Source organism: Eriocheir sinensis, unplaced genomic scaffold, assembly GCF_024679095.1.
Source record: "Eriocheir sinensis breed Jianghai 21 unplaced genomic scaffold, ASM2467909v1 Scaffold631, whole genome shotgun sequence".
Classification (NCBI taxonomy): domain Eukaryota; kingdom Metazoa; phylum Arthropoda; class Malacostraca; order Decapoda; family Varunidae; genus Eriocheir; species Eriocheir sinensis.
The window spans coordinates 140001-157608 of NW_026111978.1; the positions used below are offsets into that span (position 1 = coordinate 140001).

The following is a 17608-nucleotide window of genomic DNA, read 5'->3' on the forward strand; positions in this document are numbered from 1 at the left end:
CAAAAAGGAAGAATGGGAGACAGGGAAGAAATAATGGGAGACAAAAAGGAAGAATGGGAGACAGGGAAGAAAGAATGGGAGACAATGAATAAAGATAATCAGTGTGTGAACCTAATATGCCAAACAAGCTTATCAGTGGACTAGACTTATTGAAATCACTACCAACCATTTAAACGTTTACCAGGATTATCAGCCATGACAGAACCTTAATATATCAGCAAAGGTGAATGATAAGGGTAAAGCAATGGGTGTAACTATGTACTCTCCCAAACAGCTTATCTTTCGTCCAAACTACTACTGAAAAGTTATATGTTTAAGTACTATCAGAATATCTACCAGGACAAAAAGTTAATATAGCAAAGGTGAATGACAGACAAGCATTGGGTGTAAATATGTATACTTTCCCAAACAGCTTGTCTTTATTTTTTTTTTTTTTTAAAGGAAGGAGACACAGCAAGAGCGCGCACAAAAAGGAAACAATAAAAAAAAAAAGTTGTGTTTACTATCAGACTATTTACCATCTTCATCTAAAACAAATAAGGAACGCAACATCTCATCCTCCAATACAGAACGACAAAATGTTAATGTAGAAAACTTGAATACAGAGCAAATGGGTGTAAATAACATAACTATGTATACTTTCCTAAACACCTTATCTATGGTCCAAACACTAAGGACAGGTTACAGGTTTCTCTCATTATTTACCGCAGCAGAGAATCAATGTACCAAAGGTGAATCAGAGAGCAAAGCAATAGGTGTAAATAACTATGTATACTTGCCCAAACACCTTATCTATGGTCCAAACACTAAGGACAGGTTACAGGTTTCTCTCATTATTTACCGCAGCAGAGAATCAATGTAGAAAAGGTGAATCAGAGAGCAAAGCAATAGGTGTAACTAACTATGTATACTTGCCCAAACACCTTACCTATGGTCCAAACTACTGAGGACAGGTTATAGGTTTCTCTCATTATTTACCAAAGCAGAGAATCAATGTAGAAAAGGTGAATGAGAGAGGAGAGTAATAGGTGTTGGTCCTCTGTCAAACACCTTACCCATGAACCAACTTATTGTAACCACTACCAACAAGTTTACTCTCAAATGCTTCACAACGACAGAGCCTTAACTGCTTGACTGCGGATTTCCTACAAGAAGACATCACCAAGCTACAGGAATGGAACAAAAAGTGGCTGCTACAATTCAATGAAGGAAAATGTAAAATCCTGCACCTTGGGAGGGGAAATCCAGCATACCAATACCACATGGGAAACACTCCACTATCCACCACAGAGGCAGAGAAAGACCTGGGAGTACATGTTACCCGGCTACCAGTGAAGGCCAAATCCGTGCCAATCGCAGCGGACGGGTTAATGTGGCAGAAGACAATGATCAAGGAAAGCAATGGGTGTGAGTACCAGCTCCTCTGCCAAAGCACCCACCCTTGCCAAAACACCGTGATAGGTTACAAACGCTGCGTACTTGTAAACCAAAGTGCGAACGTTTTAAAGGAGGGAAAATAGGTTAGAGATCTGCAACGTACAAATTATTGGAGACAGAAGCGACGTATGTGTGTGTGTACTCAACCAGACACACACACACACACACACACACAGGAAGCCAGAAAAGCCACATTGATGTATTAATAGCACACCAGGATTTCCTATTATCAGTATTACCCTATTTATGATGTATGGGGCAATAGCATTAGTAGTAGGTAGTAGCAGCAGTAGTAGTAGTAGTAGTAGTAGTAGTAGCAGTAGCAGTAGCAGTGGTAGTAGTAGTAGTAGTAGTAGTAGTAGTAGTAGTCTCTTATTCATTACTATTCTTTTCCTACTTTCCTCATTTTCTTCTACTTTCTTCCCTCATTCCCTCCCGTCTTTCCTTCATTCCTTGTTTCCCATCTTTTATGCCTTTCTTGTCTCCCTCTTTCTCTCCCATCTTCCTTGTTGTTGTAGTAGTAGTAGTAGTAGTAGTAGTAGTAGTAGTAGTAGTAGTAGTAGTAGTAGTAGTAGTAGTAGTGGTAGAAGTGAAAGGTTATCTTATCTCTGTGCATAATCCCAAGTTTTATGCGTGGAATGTTAAGATAGAATCCATATGTGAAGGAGGGATATGCACCCACTCTCTCTCTCTCTCTCTCTCTCTCTCTCTCTCTCTCTCTCTCTCTCTCTCTCATGATGGTAATTATTGCACACTCCACCTTGATCACCTCATCACAAAACACCTGCATGCAACCCATCAATACTTGCTTTTAAACATGCAAACAGCTACTTAGTAAAACCTTGTGGGAGTTCTCTGAATATCAAAACAAGAGTGTGTGTGTGTGTGTGTGGCTGATGAGAGACACTTTGCAATACATACCCAGGGCAAACACAAGGAAGGGAATGCAAAAACGGGAAGGGAAAGAAGAGAATTGAAGAGGTGTATACCGGTATCCCTTAAAATTAAAATGTTGTGTCTGTGTGTGTGTGTGTGTGTGTATGGCTATTGACTATTAACACCTTGCAAGAGCTTCCACAATGCTAAAACAAATGTATGAATGTGTGTGTGTCTGTGTTTGTATGGTAACTACGTAATATCTTGCAAAACATCACTTAATATTAAAACCAATGAACAGCGATTAGCGGGCATTTTTTTTTTACACCTTTTTTATTGCCCTTGAGCTGTTTCTTTAGCTGTAAAAAAAAAAAAAAAAAAAAAAAAAAAAAAAAAAAAAAACAATGCATGTAAATGTGTATGCCTAACCGATTTTCGTACACCTTCCATTTTACAGTAAAGGAAGCAGCTCAAGGGCATAAGCAAACAAAAACAAAAGAGCCCATTAAAATAAATAAATAAATAAATAAAAGGGGTTCCCATAAAGTAAAAACATTGTGTGTGTGTGTGTGTGTGTGTGTGTGTGTGTGTGTGTGTTTGTTTGTAGGACTGACCAAGCATATAACAAACACCGTGCAAGTTTCCTTTAATATCAAAACACGTGTAGGTATCAATGTGTGTTTGTCTGTCTGTTTGTACGGCTACTGAAAAACACCTAACACGATTTCCCTTATAACTAAAATGCATGTAGGTATGTATGAGGAGGAGGAGGAGGAGGAGGAGGAGTGGCTGGAGAGGAAACGAAGAGAAAAGTGGAGAGGTGAATAAGGAGGAGGAAAGAATGGAGTTAAAGATGTATGTTTGTTTGTCTGTGTTTGTATAGCTGCAAAACACCACCATCAAAACGTATGTGTGTATGTATGTGTGTGTAGGAATGATCAAAAAACATCTTACAAGAGTTCAATTAATATCAAAACGTAATGTAAGTATGTATGTATGTTTGCCTCTGTCTGTATACCTGCAAAACACCACCATCAAAATGTGTGTGTGTATGTATGTGTGTGTAGGAATGATCAAAAAACATCTTACAAGAGTTCAATTAATATCAAAACGTAATGTAAGTAAGTATGCATGTTTGCTTCTGTTCCTAACCTGCAAAACATCAATATCAAAACATGTGGGTATGTACTGTATGTATGTGTATTTGTATGATCGAAAAAACATCTTACAAGAGTTCCCTTGATATCAAAACGTAATGTAAGTATGTATGTATGTGTGTTTGCTTCTGTTTATATATCTGCAAAACATCATCAAAACACGTGTGGGTATGTATGTGAGCTTGTACGACTAACCAGGTAACAAAATTAAGACGTATGTGTGTGTATGTGCGTGTGTTTGTATGGATGCTGAGTAACACGGGGCATGCCATCACTTATTATTCCCCTCACACTTCTTGTTACTGCTCAGAGATGCAGCGGCGCAAGAAGGTAAAATAGCCAAGGTTATGTACGCTCCCCCAAAGGATCTAATTATACCCAGGCATGGTCGACAACAGTATTTTGATGGAGGCGTAACAAAAGGAAGGAAATGTGGGAAAGAATAGGAATGTAGGAAAGGAAGAGAAGGGAATGTGGAATGGAAAGGGAAGGGAAGGGAATGTAGGAAAGGCAGGAATGGAAGTGAAGGGAAGGGAATGTGGGGTGGGGAGGGAAGGGTAGGGAAAGGAAGGGAATGGAATGTGGGAAAGGATGGGAATTTGGAAATGGATGGGGATGTGGAATGGGAAGAGAAGGGAAGGGAATGTATGGGAATGTGGGAAAGGAGAGGAATGTGAGAAGGGAAAGGAAGGGAAGGGAAGGGAAGGGAAGGGAAGGGACTATGGGAGAGGAAGGGAATGTGAGAAGGGATGGGAAGGGAAGGGAAGGAAATGTAGGAAGGGGATGGGAAGGAAAGGGAAGGGAAGGGGAGGGATAGGTAGGGTAAGGTAGGGAAGGGTAGGAAAGGAAAGGGAAGGCAAGGGAAGGAAAGGAAAGGAAAAGAAAGGCAAGGCAAGGGAAGGAAAGGAAAGGAAAGGTAAGGTATGGTAAGGTAAGGTAAGGTAAGAAAATAAAGGTAAGGTAAGGAAGGTAAGGGGAAGGGATTGCAAGGAAAGGGAAGGAGAGGTAAGGTAAGGTAAGGAAAGGAAAGGAAAGGAAAGGTAAGGCAAGGTAAGGAAAGGAAAGGTTAGGCAAGGTAAAGTAAGGTTAGGCAAGGTAAAGTAAGGTAAGGTAAGGGATTGTCAGTCTTTTGTTTGGTTGTGACAGTGGGATGCTACACCTATTTCCTTCTCTAACACCCACCTCTTATATATTAACTCTTTCCCCAGGTAGCTAATCATAAGTGTAGTGACCATATAACTCATTGGTACATGTTAGCAAGGATCTTATTTTCCTCTTTAAGTTAAATGGATTAGTAAGGGAAAGGTTTGGGTTAGTCCTTCATTGCTTGTAACGGTCTCATATGCATTCTTCTTCTTTTCCTACTTCCCTCATTCTCTCTCATCTTTCCTTGTCTCCCACTCTTCTCATTACTCCTTCCCTCCCTCTCATTTTTTATTCTTTCCTGGTTCCCTATCTTTCCTTTCTTTATTGTCTTCCACTCATCCCTCCCATCTTTCCTCCTTTTCTTCCTTATCTCCTATTCTTCCTTCCTTCCTGTCTTCCTTAATTTCCCTTCCTTGTCTTCCATTCATCCCTCACTTTCTTGTCTCCCTCCTTCCCTCTTTTCCTAATCTCCTATTCTTCCTTCCTTCCTGTCTTCCTTAATTTTCCATCCTTGTCTTCTACTTTTCCCTCCCATCTTTCCTTTCTTTCTTGTCACCCTCCTTCCTTATCTCCTATTCCTCCTTCCTTCATTAATTCCTCTTCCTTGTCCTCCTCCCATCTTTCATTTGTCATGTCTCCTATTCTTCCTCCTTGTCTTCCTACATTTTTCTTCCTTGCTTATCTCCCAGTCTTCCCTCACTCCTTTACATTTGTCCTCCCTCCCTTATCTCCTACTCTTCCTTCCTTCTTTCCTTCATTTTCTCCCTTCTATTACTTGTACTTCTCTTCTACCTATATCCAACCTATTCACTTCTTTCAACTTTCCTTTTCTTCCTGTATCACTGAAGGGTCAACCAACGTTAATTTTTTCTTTCCAATCTTCTGCTCATTTCTCATCTTTTCTCTTATTTAACTTTCATTTGCTCTCCTGTTCCTTTCATTCATAGGGTGCAATTTTACTTTCAATCAGCAATAAGCTTCTCCAACCCTCCACACTCAAAACGAATAAAAAAACAAAGAAAAGAAAGGAAAGGAAAAAACACAGTATCCTGACTTTCACTAACGGGACAACACTCAAAACAACCCAGACCTACACAGATGGAAAACAATAAAGAAAAAACATATCCTACCCTGACCAACACTAACAGCACAAGACTTAACCATCGGAGGGATTATAAAACAGCAGAAACCTGTTATCAGACTATCACCGGGAGAACCGCATTCCACAGGCAGAGGAATGTAGGGTGAAGGGATAAAAATGAGAGGAAGGAAAGAGAGGAGATAATGAACGAAAGGAGAAACAGGAGGAGGTATATAAGAGAAAAGATGAGAAATTAATAGATGATTGGAAAAAATTAATAAAGGACATGGGAAAGTATAAGGGAAGGATGAAGATGACATAGTAAGTAAAGAGATGATACAGGTAAAAAAAAAACAATAGGAAGGGAATGCAAAAAAGGGAAGGAAAAGAAGAGAATTGAATGGAGAAGACAAGATAAAAAATAATACTAAAGGGAGAGGGAATGTGTAAGGAAAGGAAATGGAGGAGAAAGAATGGAAGACAAGAGGCAGGAAAAAAAAGGAAAGGAAAGGAAAAAGATGAGAAATTATGAAAACGAGACAGGACGAAAAAAAGGAGAGGAAAGGGAAAGGAAAAGATGAGAAAGGATGAAAAACAAGAGACAGGACAAAAAAAAAGAGAGGAAAGGGAAGGAAAAAAATATGACAAAGGAAGGAAAAAATATGATAAACAAAATGACGTTGAAACAGATAAAAACTTAATAGATAAAAAGAAAGGGAATGTCAAAGGGAAAGAAAAAAAGTTATAGAAGGAAAAATATGACAAAGCACCCAGTTATAATTATGTAAAAGGAAGGGGAAAAAAATCAGAAGGAAAAAATCACAAAAATTCACCCGGTTATAAAAAAATGTAAAAGGGAGGGAAACAAAATTATAGAAGGAAAAAATCACAAAAATTCACCCGGTTATAAAAAAAATGTAAGAGGGAAAAAAATTATAGAAGGAAAAAATCACAAAAATTCACCCAGTTATAAAAAAATGTAAAAGGGAGGGAAACAAAATTATAGAAGGAAAAAATCACAAAATTTCACCCGGTTATAAAAAAAAAATGTAAAAGGAAGGGGAAAAAATTGTAAAAGGAAAAATCACAAAAAAATTAACCAGGTTATAAAACGATCACCGCATTCTTGTCCCTTTTCCCACAAGCAGGTCAGTTCCACGCTATTACGCAACTGATAACAAACCCAAGCACTTGTTTTTTTACACCTTATCTCTCTTCCTCCCTCCCTGCATCGATTAGAAAGGCTCCTGCTTATGCCCAAACCCAGACCTATCATGGGCTTACACTAAAAAAATAATCATAGTATAAGTTTAAACAAGGTAAAATAAGAAAAGATATCATAAGCTGAAACTAAAAGATAAATATAGAATAGGCTTAAGGTAAAAAACATAGCATAGATTTAAAACAGAAGAAATATATAGCATAGGCCTAGGCATTAACAAAAGAAATCTCATAGCATTCAACTAAAAAAATGAACAAAAGAAAAGTGACATGAAAAAAATAAAAGGAAAGGGAATGTAAAAGGAAGGAATTTGATGGAAGAGGAAGGGGAAAAAAATCAGACCATACCTTTAAAATAAATAAAAAAAATAAATGAAAGAAAAGTGACGAGAAAAAATAACAGGAAAGGGAATGTAAAAGGAAGGAATTGGATGGAAGAGGAAGGGGAAAAAAATCTGAGCATACCTTTAAATAATAAAAAAAAATAATAAATCATAGAATAGGCTTAAAACATCAATAAAGGGTACAGAGGTAAGAGAACAAGTAGCAGACAGAACAGCAGCATCATAAAAAAAAAATAAAAGGAAAGGGAATGTAAGAGGGAGGGATAGGATAGAGGAGGAAGGGGGAAAAAATCTGAGCATACCTTTAACCCAGTAGCAGCGACGGGCCAAATTTGTGGCTTTACCGTGTAGCAGCAACGGGCCAAATTTGTGCCATGATTTTAACCCCTCAAAATAGATGATGCATAAACTGATCACAAATGCTTTGATATATATTATGAAATGGTTTGTGTGAGGGGTGATTTTCTCATTTTTCTCGCTTAGAGGGACCATTAAGAATCATGATCCCCGCTGCTACCGGGTTAAAATACAAAAATTAATAAATCATAGAATAGGCTTAAAACATCGATAAAAGGTAAAGAGGTAAGAGAACGAGTGGTAGAGAGAATAGAAGCGACACACATCCCATTAGCTCCAGCAGGTGCCCAACACGCACTCTTTATCCTGCCCACTGCCCTTTAGTAGCTACCATATGCCACCAGGGAAAATAAACTGCTCCCCTCTCAGTACTAAACACCATCAGAGAACTCCCTAAATCTAGAAAGAAAAAAAAAAGTATACACCAAATTCAATCAGAGGTAAAATGTTCTACAACTCTCTAAATACCAAATTCCATCAGGGAAATAACTGATCACATTATACAAAAAAATAACTGACAATAAATAGATAAATAGTATATAGTAAATACAAGATGATTCAGGGGCTGAGGAACCTCCCATATCAAAATAGGCTGAAACATCTAAACTTACGTTCACTAGAGAGACGAAGAGTGCGGGGAGATCTGATAGAAGTATTCAAATGGGTCAAGGGTTACAACAAAGGCGATATAAGTAAAGTACTGAGAATTAGCCAGCAGGATAGAACTCGCAGTAATAGATTTAAATTAGAAAAGTATAGATTTAGGAGAGATGTAGGCAAGCATTGGTTTAATAATAGGGTGATGGGGGAATGGAATAGATTCAGCAATCACATAGTTAGTGCAGGGACGATAGCTTGTTTTAAGAGTAGACTGGATAGCTACATGGACGAGGACGACAGGTGGCAGTGAGGTGTGGGTGCAGTAAGGTGACGGGGTACTGGATGCGTGCCTAGTACCGCCGGTATAACGAGGATCAAGCCTCTACCTGTAACCCCTGTAACTACACCTCACCCATCGTGAGTAGTGGGGGGGATTCTGGAGCTGCCCTGTGTAGGCCACCTGGCCTCTTGCAGTTTCCCTATGTTCTTATGTTCTTATGAATACGTACAAATAAATATTACCTATAAATAAAACTCATACAGCTAAGTAACTATTATTGTTTCTCCATAAATATTTCGCTACGGGTATCTTTTGTCCTCCGCAACCTTGGCCGAGTGGCCAGGCATTTAATTGGTATTAATTAGTTCCTTAAAACCCATGCAGCTAAAATTCCACTTGTAATAGATGTTTCATACTGGTGCTGATGCTGTCATAAAGTAATTTTTTTCATAATTATGGGATTTTCAACTCACATTGTACAAAAAAATAAATGACAATAAACAAATAAATAAAATATATATATATATATATATATATATATATATATATATATATATATATATATATATATATATATATATATATATATATATATATATATATATTACCTATAAATAAAACAAATAAAACATAATACTTAAAAACTACAGGCATACCAAAAATAATATAGCATGCATTTTTTTCATTCTTATGACTAAAAGAAACAAAGAAAAGGTATGGCAAGATGGAAACAAAGAAAAAAAGGAAAACAAAAGGTTGAAGAGAACCAAGGAAGGATGATAGTGAGGCAGAAAAAAGGAAGGAAGGTTGGGAAAAAGATGGGAAGAAGGAATGAAGTCTGAAAGGATGGACTCGAGATAAGGAAGCATACTGGTAAGGCAGGAGAGGGATCAGGAGAGCAGCAGCAACAACAGCAAGGTGCAGTACTCACCTCTCATCATCCTGCTGGGCAGGGGGCGTGGCGTTGGTGGCGCCCTCCTCCTGGGGCTGGCCACTGAGGGGGATGCCCTCCAGGTTGGTGGGAGGCTTCTGGGGCTGTGGCAGGCTGGACTGTGCTTGCTCGGGGGCCCCAGCCGCAGCTCCTGTAGCAGCGCCCATGTTGTGGTGGGTCTGGGGCTGGGCTGGCGTGGTGGCTGGGGTAGGCACCAGCCCCGCGGGCTTGACAGCCGGGGCTGCAGAGGAGGCAGTGGGCATCTGCTGCGTGGCCCCCATGGCTGCTGTGGCAGGCACCAGGGTGGCCCCCACCTGCTGGCTGACAGGCAGCTGCTGTGAGGTGGCCAGCGGAGGCAGCTGCTGTGCCCCCGCCAGGGTTTGGGTGGGCAGGGGCTGGCTGAGCTGGGGCTGGGCCACAGGCTTCTGGGGAAGGGTGGTCTGGGGCTGACTCAATACTGGTGTGGGCTGGTGTGGCACCCCAGGCTTGGGCAGGCTCTGGCCAGTAAGGGTGGGCATCACCCCGGGCTGGAGGGGCTGGGCCATCACCCCAGACTGAGGCACACTTTGGCCGGAGAGCCCCTGCTGGGTAGGGGCCTGCTGAGGTGGCTGCTGGGGCAGGTTCTGGGAGGTCATGGGGGGCTGGTGCTGGGGGGGCTGGCTGAGGGAGGCAGGGGGCACCATGACCCCACCACTGGCACTCACTGCCGGCTGCTGCACCATGCTGGGCTGGCTGACCTGGGGCTGCAGCTGGGGCGGGGCCTGCTGCAGGGGTGGGGGCTGCAGGGGCTGGGCTTGTGGGGGCGTATGGGGGGAGGGGGAGGGGTGGATTTGGCCCGGGGCCTGGGTGCCGGGGGCGTAGCCCTGGCTCATCTGGGACTGCAGCTGGCCCTGGAGGGGGGCTGGCTGGGAGTGTGGGGGGGGGGGCTGGTGGGCCTGGCCCTGGGTGGTGGGCACCCCCGCCATGTGGGTGGTGGGCTGGAGGGGCACGGCACCCTGGGAGGCTGGCACCATGGGGGTGGAGGCCTGGGTGGTGTGTGGCACTTGGTACTGCTGCGGCACAGGCACCGGGTGGGACTGTGCCTGGCTGGTCTGCCCTTGCGGAGGCTGCTGCTGCTGCTGCGGTGGCTGCTGCTGTGATTGCTGCTGCTGGTTCTGCTGCGCCTGGTCCGGCTGCTGTTGCTGCTGTGAGGGCACGGCCAGCTGCACCACCGTCTGGGGCTGGTGGTCCGCGGCCTCCCCATCCTTGAGCAGCGTGCCGGCCACCACCACCACCGTCGTGCCATCATCCTTCTTGACGCTGCCTGCCGCCACCGCCGGGAGTCCATGAAGTCCAAGCAGATCCAGCGCCACGCTTGAACGGCTCGTTGGAGTCAATCTTGACAATCTTGAACCTGTTCTGCCAGTGGTTGACATCATCGTGCTCACCATCGGCCTTGGCCAGGGCAATGCCTCCCTCGGTCACGTTGACCGTGACCCCTTGGGGCAGCATGGCCGTCATGACGCCCCCGGAGCCCGTCTGCTGCACCAGCGCCGTGATCCCGTACTGGGAGCTGGTGGGGATGACCGGGGGGGCGCCGAAGAACACCTCCTCGCTGCGGGAGTCCTCGTAGCTGGGCGTCTCCTGGTCCAGGTCCGTCACCTTGGAGCTGTCCATGATGTCGGAGATGTCCTCCGTGTCGTCCGCACTGTCCTCGCCGCCGTCATTGCTAAGCCTCGAGGTAATACTAGTGATTTGGAAGGAGGAACTTTTCTTCTTCTGGAAGGGCTGGCCGCCCCGGCCCCCTGCAGGTGCAGGCTGCCTCGGTCTCCGTCTATCCTGAGCGTCTCACTCGTGGTTATAGTTATTACGTTACTGTTGTTCATAGACTTATCCATTACCTGAGTGTTATGATCACTGGTATTGGATGCCATATTGAATTTTTATGAGAATCACAGACCTACCAGCCCTGCGGCCCGCCGGCACGACACACTGGCTCAGCGACACTCGCCTGTGCTTGCCGCGCCCCGCACGTCACGGCCCTGGCTCACTTGGCTCCCGTCATCGCGCCCTCCGTACATTTCCCCAGAGTGTCTCCCTTCCTGCACAACTAAGCGAGCCTATAGACAGTGGACTCGCCTGATTTGTTTACCTGCGGACAGCAATAGGTGGCGCACACGGGGGCCGCGAACCCACAAGTACAGTGTTGCGGGGCGGCGGCGGCGCGCTGCGGGGCGGTGAGAGGGGATACACCTCGCGGCGCCGATGCTCCTTTGTCCTCCTCTGCCGAGCCTGGCGCTGGCCTCCGCGGCTCCGGGGGATCTATACCCATAAAAATGTTCCTCGGGCCCAGGGAGAATCTGGCAACAGCCGGAAGGATAAGGCTCAAGGACCATACAAATTACCTTAACAAACACCAAAAACCCCGAGATCAACCCTGAGACTCTCCCGTCCTGTGACAAATTTATTTATCGGCTCCTGCGCCGCGATAATGGAGCTTCCGCTTAATTACATATTCACATCAAACTCACCTTTATAACTCATTCAAACCACCAAAGACTACAAATCCACACTAACACTAATATCAATTTACAAAAAATGCAAATAAAACACCTCTACAAGTACTTCCGTATTACATGTAAAGTGCCAGACTAAACTCCGCTTAAACGCATAGCTCGCAGATGGAAGAAAACTGAAACGTCACAACTATGGCTAAGCCTTAACCATATCTTCAACAACCCCAAATATATCATCTACAAGGCCCCGCAATATCTCAACGGCCCGAAAAAACATCAATAATTATAAAACCTCTCAAATAATGTGTAGCAAAAGGCAGAATCAAGGGAAAAAGGAGATATAGTCATGTTCTTAGCCCGAAGCGTAGCGGCATGGACTGGATCTTGTCAGCCACGGAGGTCATCCTGCTCTGAGGGCCCCTATAGGTTGCCGTAGGAGATTTCTAGACAATATCAATCCCTCAATATAAAATTTTAATAAAGTTTAGACATAGTTTAGTCATGAGTCACCCGCTGCAGACCGTGGCAAGCGGCGAGGTGGGCGTGGCTAGGTGGGCTGTGAGGCTGTAGGCTGATGAATCACACACAGACACACACACACACACAGCCTCCCAAACACCTGACACAATACAGATCAATACATTAAACAGCCCCAAAAGACGTGCAAGTAATGGATAAGTAAGTCAAACACGCAGAGATGTGAGGAAACCGTTAGCAATAGATGACTCACACGCAAACACACGAACACACCTGACTGCCTGACCTTTCCTACGTCTCAAAACAATCCCCGAATCGTGTCAAACCATCATAAAAGAACCAGAAATAAGGGAGAGGTGAGGTAAACGCGCAGAAGGTGACGACATCCCAGCGTTACGTGTGGCTTTCATATATATCCCTATCAAGGTTGCCCGCTGCCCCGCTCACCCTACTTTGGTGGCTCAGTGGCTAGGTGATACGCTCGTGGGGAGAAACTGCATATTAAACCTGTATATCAAGGTAACGGAGGCGTGCAGTCGAGGCTATGAGCAGTGTAAGTCAAATATAGTACACCCTCGACTTCATAATTTGAATGCTGGAGCTCTTTATAAAAATGGCTTCCTCACTAAACCCCACATATCAAGGTGACGGAGATGTGCACTGAGGCTATGAGCAGTGCGAGTCAGGCAGTAGACCCTTGACTTCGTGAAATTTCGTACCCTTTCACAAATTATTACTTTCTTCACTATATAACTCCACTTATCAAGGTGTCGGAGGCGTGCACTGAGGCTATGAACAATGAAAGTCAAATGGTAGACACTTAACTTCATATTTATAGTACCGTATCCTTATACAAATTACTACATATGGCTACATTCTTCACCGTTCAATAAGGCAAAGAGCAATGTAAATCACTCATACAGAATAACAAATCAATTAAGACCTTTATTTTTTTTAGCACTTGCAACTCCCCTACCATTGTATCTTTTTAGTTTCCTGGTGCTACTTCCACATGTATCCTTAGTTGTATATCATCACACTATGTAGGCCTACTGGCTGGGGGTTGGGATGGCATGCTCCTCCCTTCTCCTTTGTTGTTTACTTGCAACAATAAACTATCAATCAGTCAATCAATAGCTATACCTACCCTACCCTCGATATCATAAAATACTGCAACTCTTTATAAACTGCTGCTTTCCTCACCGCAATTCAATGATATGGAGGCGTGCACTGAGGCTTTGCGCAATATGCAAGTTAGGCACTCTACTCTTTTAAACCTTCTAAACCACAGCATCGCTTTTGACTGTTGAATGATTGATTTTCTCACAACAGATCGAGGAGACGGAGGAGAGCACCGAGGCTATCAGCACCGCAAGTCATACGGTATATCTTCACTTTTTTTTATAATACTGCAGCGCATTTTATATTTTTTCATCTCCTCATCACAGATCGATGATGCGGAGGCGTGCACTAAGGCAATGAGTAATGCAAGTCAGACGGTACGTAGACCCTTGACTTACTATACCTCTACTTCCTTTATATCATTTTTTTGGATCCTGTTTATTGGGTATTGCATCACTTTTATGAAATACTGTCCAATTCTAGCGCAAAAGTCGGTATGTTTATGATTTCCAGGTCAGGCCAGGTCAAGTCAGGTCACGTATTTTTGATTTTCAGTTTAATTAATTTTGCAACCTGTGTAGACTTTACCTTTATTAATCTTTCCCTTTATACATTTCCTTGATTGACTGATTGATTGATAGTTTAATTATTGTTGCAAGTAATTATCTTTCCTTTTTCCTTCTTGTTTAATTCTCCCCATTATCATCCTGCTCTTTCTCCTCCTCCTCCTCCTCAAATTTTCAATCTCTTCATTACTTGCAACAATAAACTATCAATCAATCAATCAATCATCATTATCAACTTTTCTTTCTCTTTTTTTATCATTATCCTCCATCGTTGTTGCTGTTCCCATTCTTACCAAGAGGAAGAAGAGGATCGAGGATGCAAGAAAGGAAGGAAGAAAGATAAGAGGTCACAGAAAAGGACAAGAGGAGTCAGAGAAAAAAATAACAGAAAACAAAGAGTAAATAAGGCAATGATAGACAAGGACTTAAGATGACAAGACGGGAACTAAAAATCCGTATAAAGAGAAAGAAAGAGAATTAAGAGAACAAAGAGTAAGGGAATGGAAGAAAGAAGAAGGAAAATGATATGGGAAGGAGTCGAAAGTAGGCTACATATAAATACTAAAAAAAAGAAAAGAAGAAAGATGGAAAGAGGTGAAAGAAACGAAAGAAAAGAGACATAAATAAAAGAAAATAAAGGCCCGGTTAAGGCAATGGAAGACAGAGGAAGAGAAATGAAGAGAAGGGAAAGATTTAAAAGCACATATAAACAAAGGAAAAGAAGAGACGAGGAAAATAATAAAAAAAGAAGAGGGAAAAGATGGTAAAGAAACTGGGAGTAGGCTATCGTTGCGAGTGGCTCCGGTGTTCATCTCCGTCTCCTTATTAGGGTATTATTATTATTATTATTATTATTATTATTATTATTATTATTATTATTGCACATTCATTAAGCCCCGAGTAATGTCCCCTCAATGTTTATCTTAATGTTGAGTCATTGATGAGTAATTAAATAGCTGATAGGAGGCGACAGACGCACAAATAACAAGTAGATAACAATAGATAGATAAGAATAAAATAGATAACGATTCAATAGATAACAAGTGGATTAATCAAGGAATGTGGCGTTATCATCATCGTTGTTATTAGTATCATAGTAGTAGCAGTAGTAGTAGTAATAATAGTAGCAATAGTAGTAATAGTAGTAGTAGGCTAGTAGTAGTAGTAGTAGTAGTAGTAGTAGCCCCCAAACACCTGAGATGACGAGAAAGTGAAAGTGAAGAGAGAGAAAGAGAAAAGGACGAGAGAATATAGTCTAGATGATAAAAAAATGAGGGACAGATAACGTAATATATGTCTTAATATACACAACAGATAACCAATCAACCAACCAACAAACAAATGTAGCCTATATGTATAGATGCAATTGTACGTAGGCTTTCTGAGTTATATATTGTTCATTGTATTTATTCATTATAAAAAAAAGTAGAAATAGTTTATACATAATTTTAGTAATGAGTGATGTGTTACCTTAGCCTACATTATTTCCCAAGCTATTTTTTTTCGTATTTTCCTTTCTCAATTTTTTTTCTCCCTTCTTATCTCTCCTTTCCTTCCGTTTTATTTTCTTATTTTCTACTTTCTCTCCTTCGTTCTTTTACCGTCAATCGTTTCCCTTCTCTTATTTTTTTCGTATTTTCCTTTCTTTCAAATTTTCCCTTCCTTTATCTGTTCTTCCCTTTTGTTTTAGTTTCTTATTCTCTGCTTTTTTTTTCCTTCGTTCTTTCACCGTCAGTCGTTTCCCTTCCCTTTTATTTTTTCGTATTTTCCTTTCTTTCAAATTTTCCCTTCCTTTATCTGTTCTTCCCTTTTGTTCTATAGTTTCTTATTCTCTGCTTTTTTTTCCTTCGTTCTTTCACCGTCAATCGTTTCCCTTCCCTTTTATTTTTTTCGTATTTTCCTTTCTTTCAAATTTTCCCTTCCTTTATCTGTTCTTCCCGTTTGTTTTAGTTTCTTATTCTCTGTTTTTTTTTTCCTTCGTTCTTTCACCGTCAATCGTTTCCCTTCTCTTTTATTTTCGTATTTTCCTTTCTTCCATATATTTTTCCTCCCTTTATCTTTCCTTCCCTTCCGTTTTATTTTCTTATCGTCTGCTTTTTCTCCTTATTTTCGATCCTTTGCCATGTCTTTTCCCTTCCCTTCTCATCTATTCATTCCCTTTTATTTTATCATTTTTTCTGTCGATCTCCTCTCATCAAATTCTTTATCCTTCCCTTAATTGTTCATATCCTTCCTGTCTTCGCCATATCCATAGACCCTTTGTTTTCTTTTATTTTCGTGTTTTTTTTCCTCTCTGACGTCATTATATATTTTTCCTTCCTCTAGCTGGCTCTTCTTCTTTTGGCCTGGTGTTAAATTGATGACGTCAGAGAGATAGATGGATAGATAGAGAGAGAGATGACGTCTTGTATATATATTTTTCCTTCCTTTGTTGCATCTTCTTTTCTTTATTGTTGATGACGTCAGAGAGAGAGAGATGACGTCTTATATATATCATTTTCCTTTGTTGCATCTTCTTTATTTTTATGACGTCAGAGAGAGAGAGAGAGAGAGAGAGAGAGAGAGAGAGAGAGTTACCTTGACGTGAGGTAATATGATCAGTCTCTCCTCCTTTATCTGTCTCTCACCTGTCCTCTCTCTCTCTCTCTCTCTCTCCCTCTCTCATACGCGTATCGTTCCTGTACGGTCGCGCACTTCCTGATATTGTTTTCCTTGTTTTCTTCTTGTTTTATGATCTTCTTATCCTTATTTTACCTTTTTCCTCTATTCATTTATTATTTTTATTATTATTATCATCATCACATAATTTTATGGAACGTTCTTCGTCATTTTGGTTATATATATAATGCTAATAATAAAATCACATTCATTATTAGGCTATATTATGCGCAGTACTATCAAGGCTTAATTTAAACTTACTGACAAAAGTATCACAAGAAAACAAAGATAAGTCGGATTTATTAGGGGATATATTTTTTTTCGCCTTCATAGAAACCATTAAAAAAAATCCTCCTCGTGAATCTACGTACCAACAAATCCCTGGCTACTGATATGGGTGTTTTCCGGCCAGATAATCCTCTACTATTAATAAAACCGACGAATAGGAAGACAAGAATGGTATCAAAAGTGCAAGATATCAACGGTTGCCATGATAAGATTCGAAATTTCCCAGAAGAGAACCAAGGGCTCAGTTCATCCTCAGCTGAGACAGTGTTGCCATATCCGAGGCAGTCAAATCAGCTTCACTACACAACAATATGGAACAGAAGAAAAAAGAAAACTGAGCAAAAGTAAATGACACAATAACGCCAATCAACAATCAAGAATCAAGAATAAGTCATAAGTGGGAGCCGTTACATAGGCAATTCCACGCCTACCACTGGACTGGACTGGAATGGATTAACCTTATTATATTACGCCACCCCTGATTCACTCCTTCCACTCGTATAGAACATATGTTGATAATGAAGTTTAAGATGATAATTAGGGTTGAATAGCGTCATTAATTGGGGGGTAAT

At 41.6% G+C, this 17608-nt stretch overlaps 1 protein-coding gene across 1 annotated transcript; it reads right to left on the bottom strand.

Moving 5' to 3' along the window:
• Positions 1–9426: 9426 nt before the first annotated feature.
• Positions 9427–11086, bottom strand: LOC126993556 (transcription factor SPT20 homolog). Its single transcript, XM_050852694.1, has 2 exons — positions 10858–11086; positions 9427–10733 (listed from the first exon to the last, which is right to left on the bottom strand). Exons 1-2 carry the CDS (start codon positions 11084–11086, stop codon positions 9427–9429), a joined length of 1536 nt encoding a protein of 511 aa, XP_050708651.1.
• Between the last annotated feature and the right edge of the window lie 6522 nt (positions 11087–17608).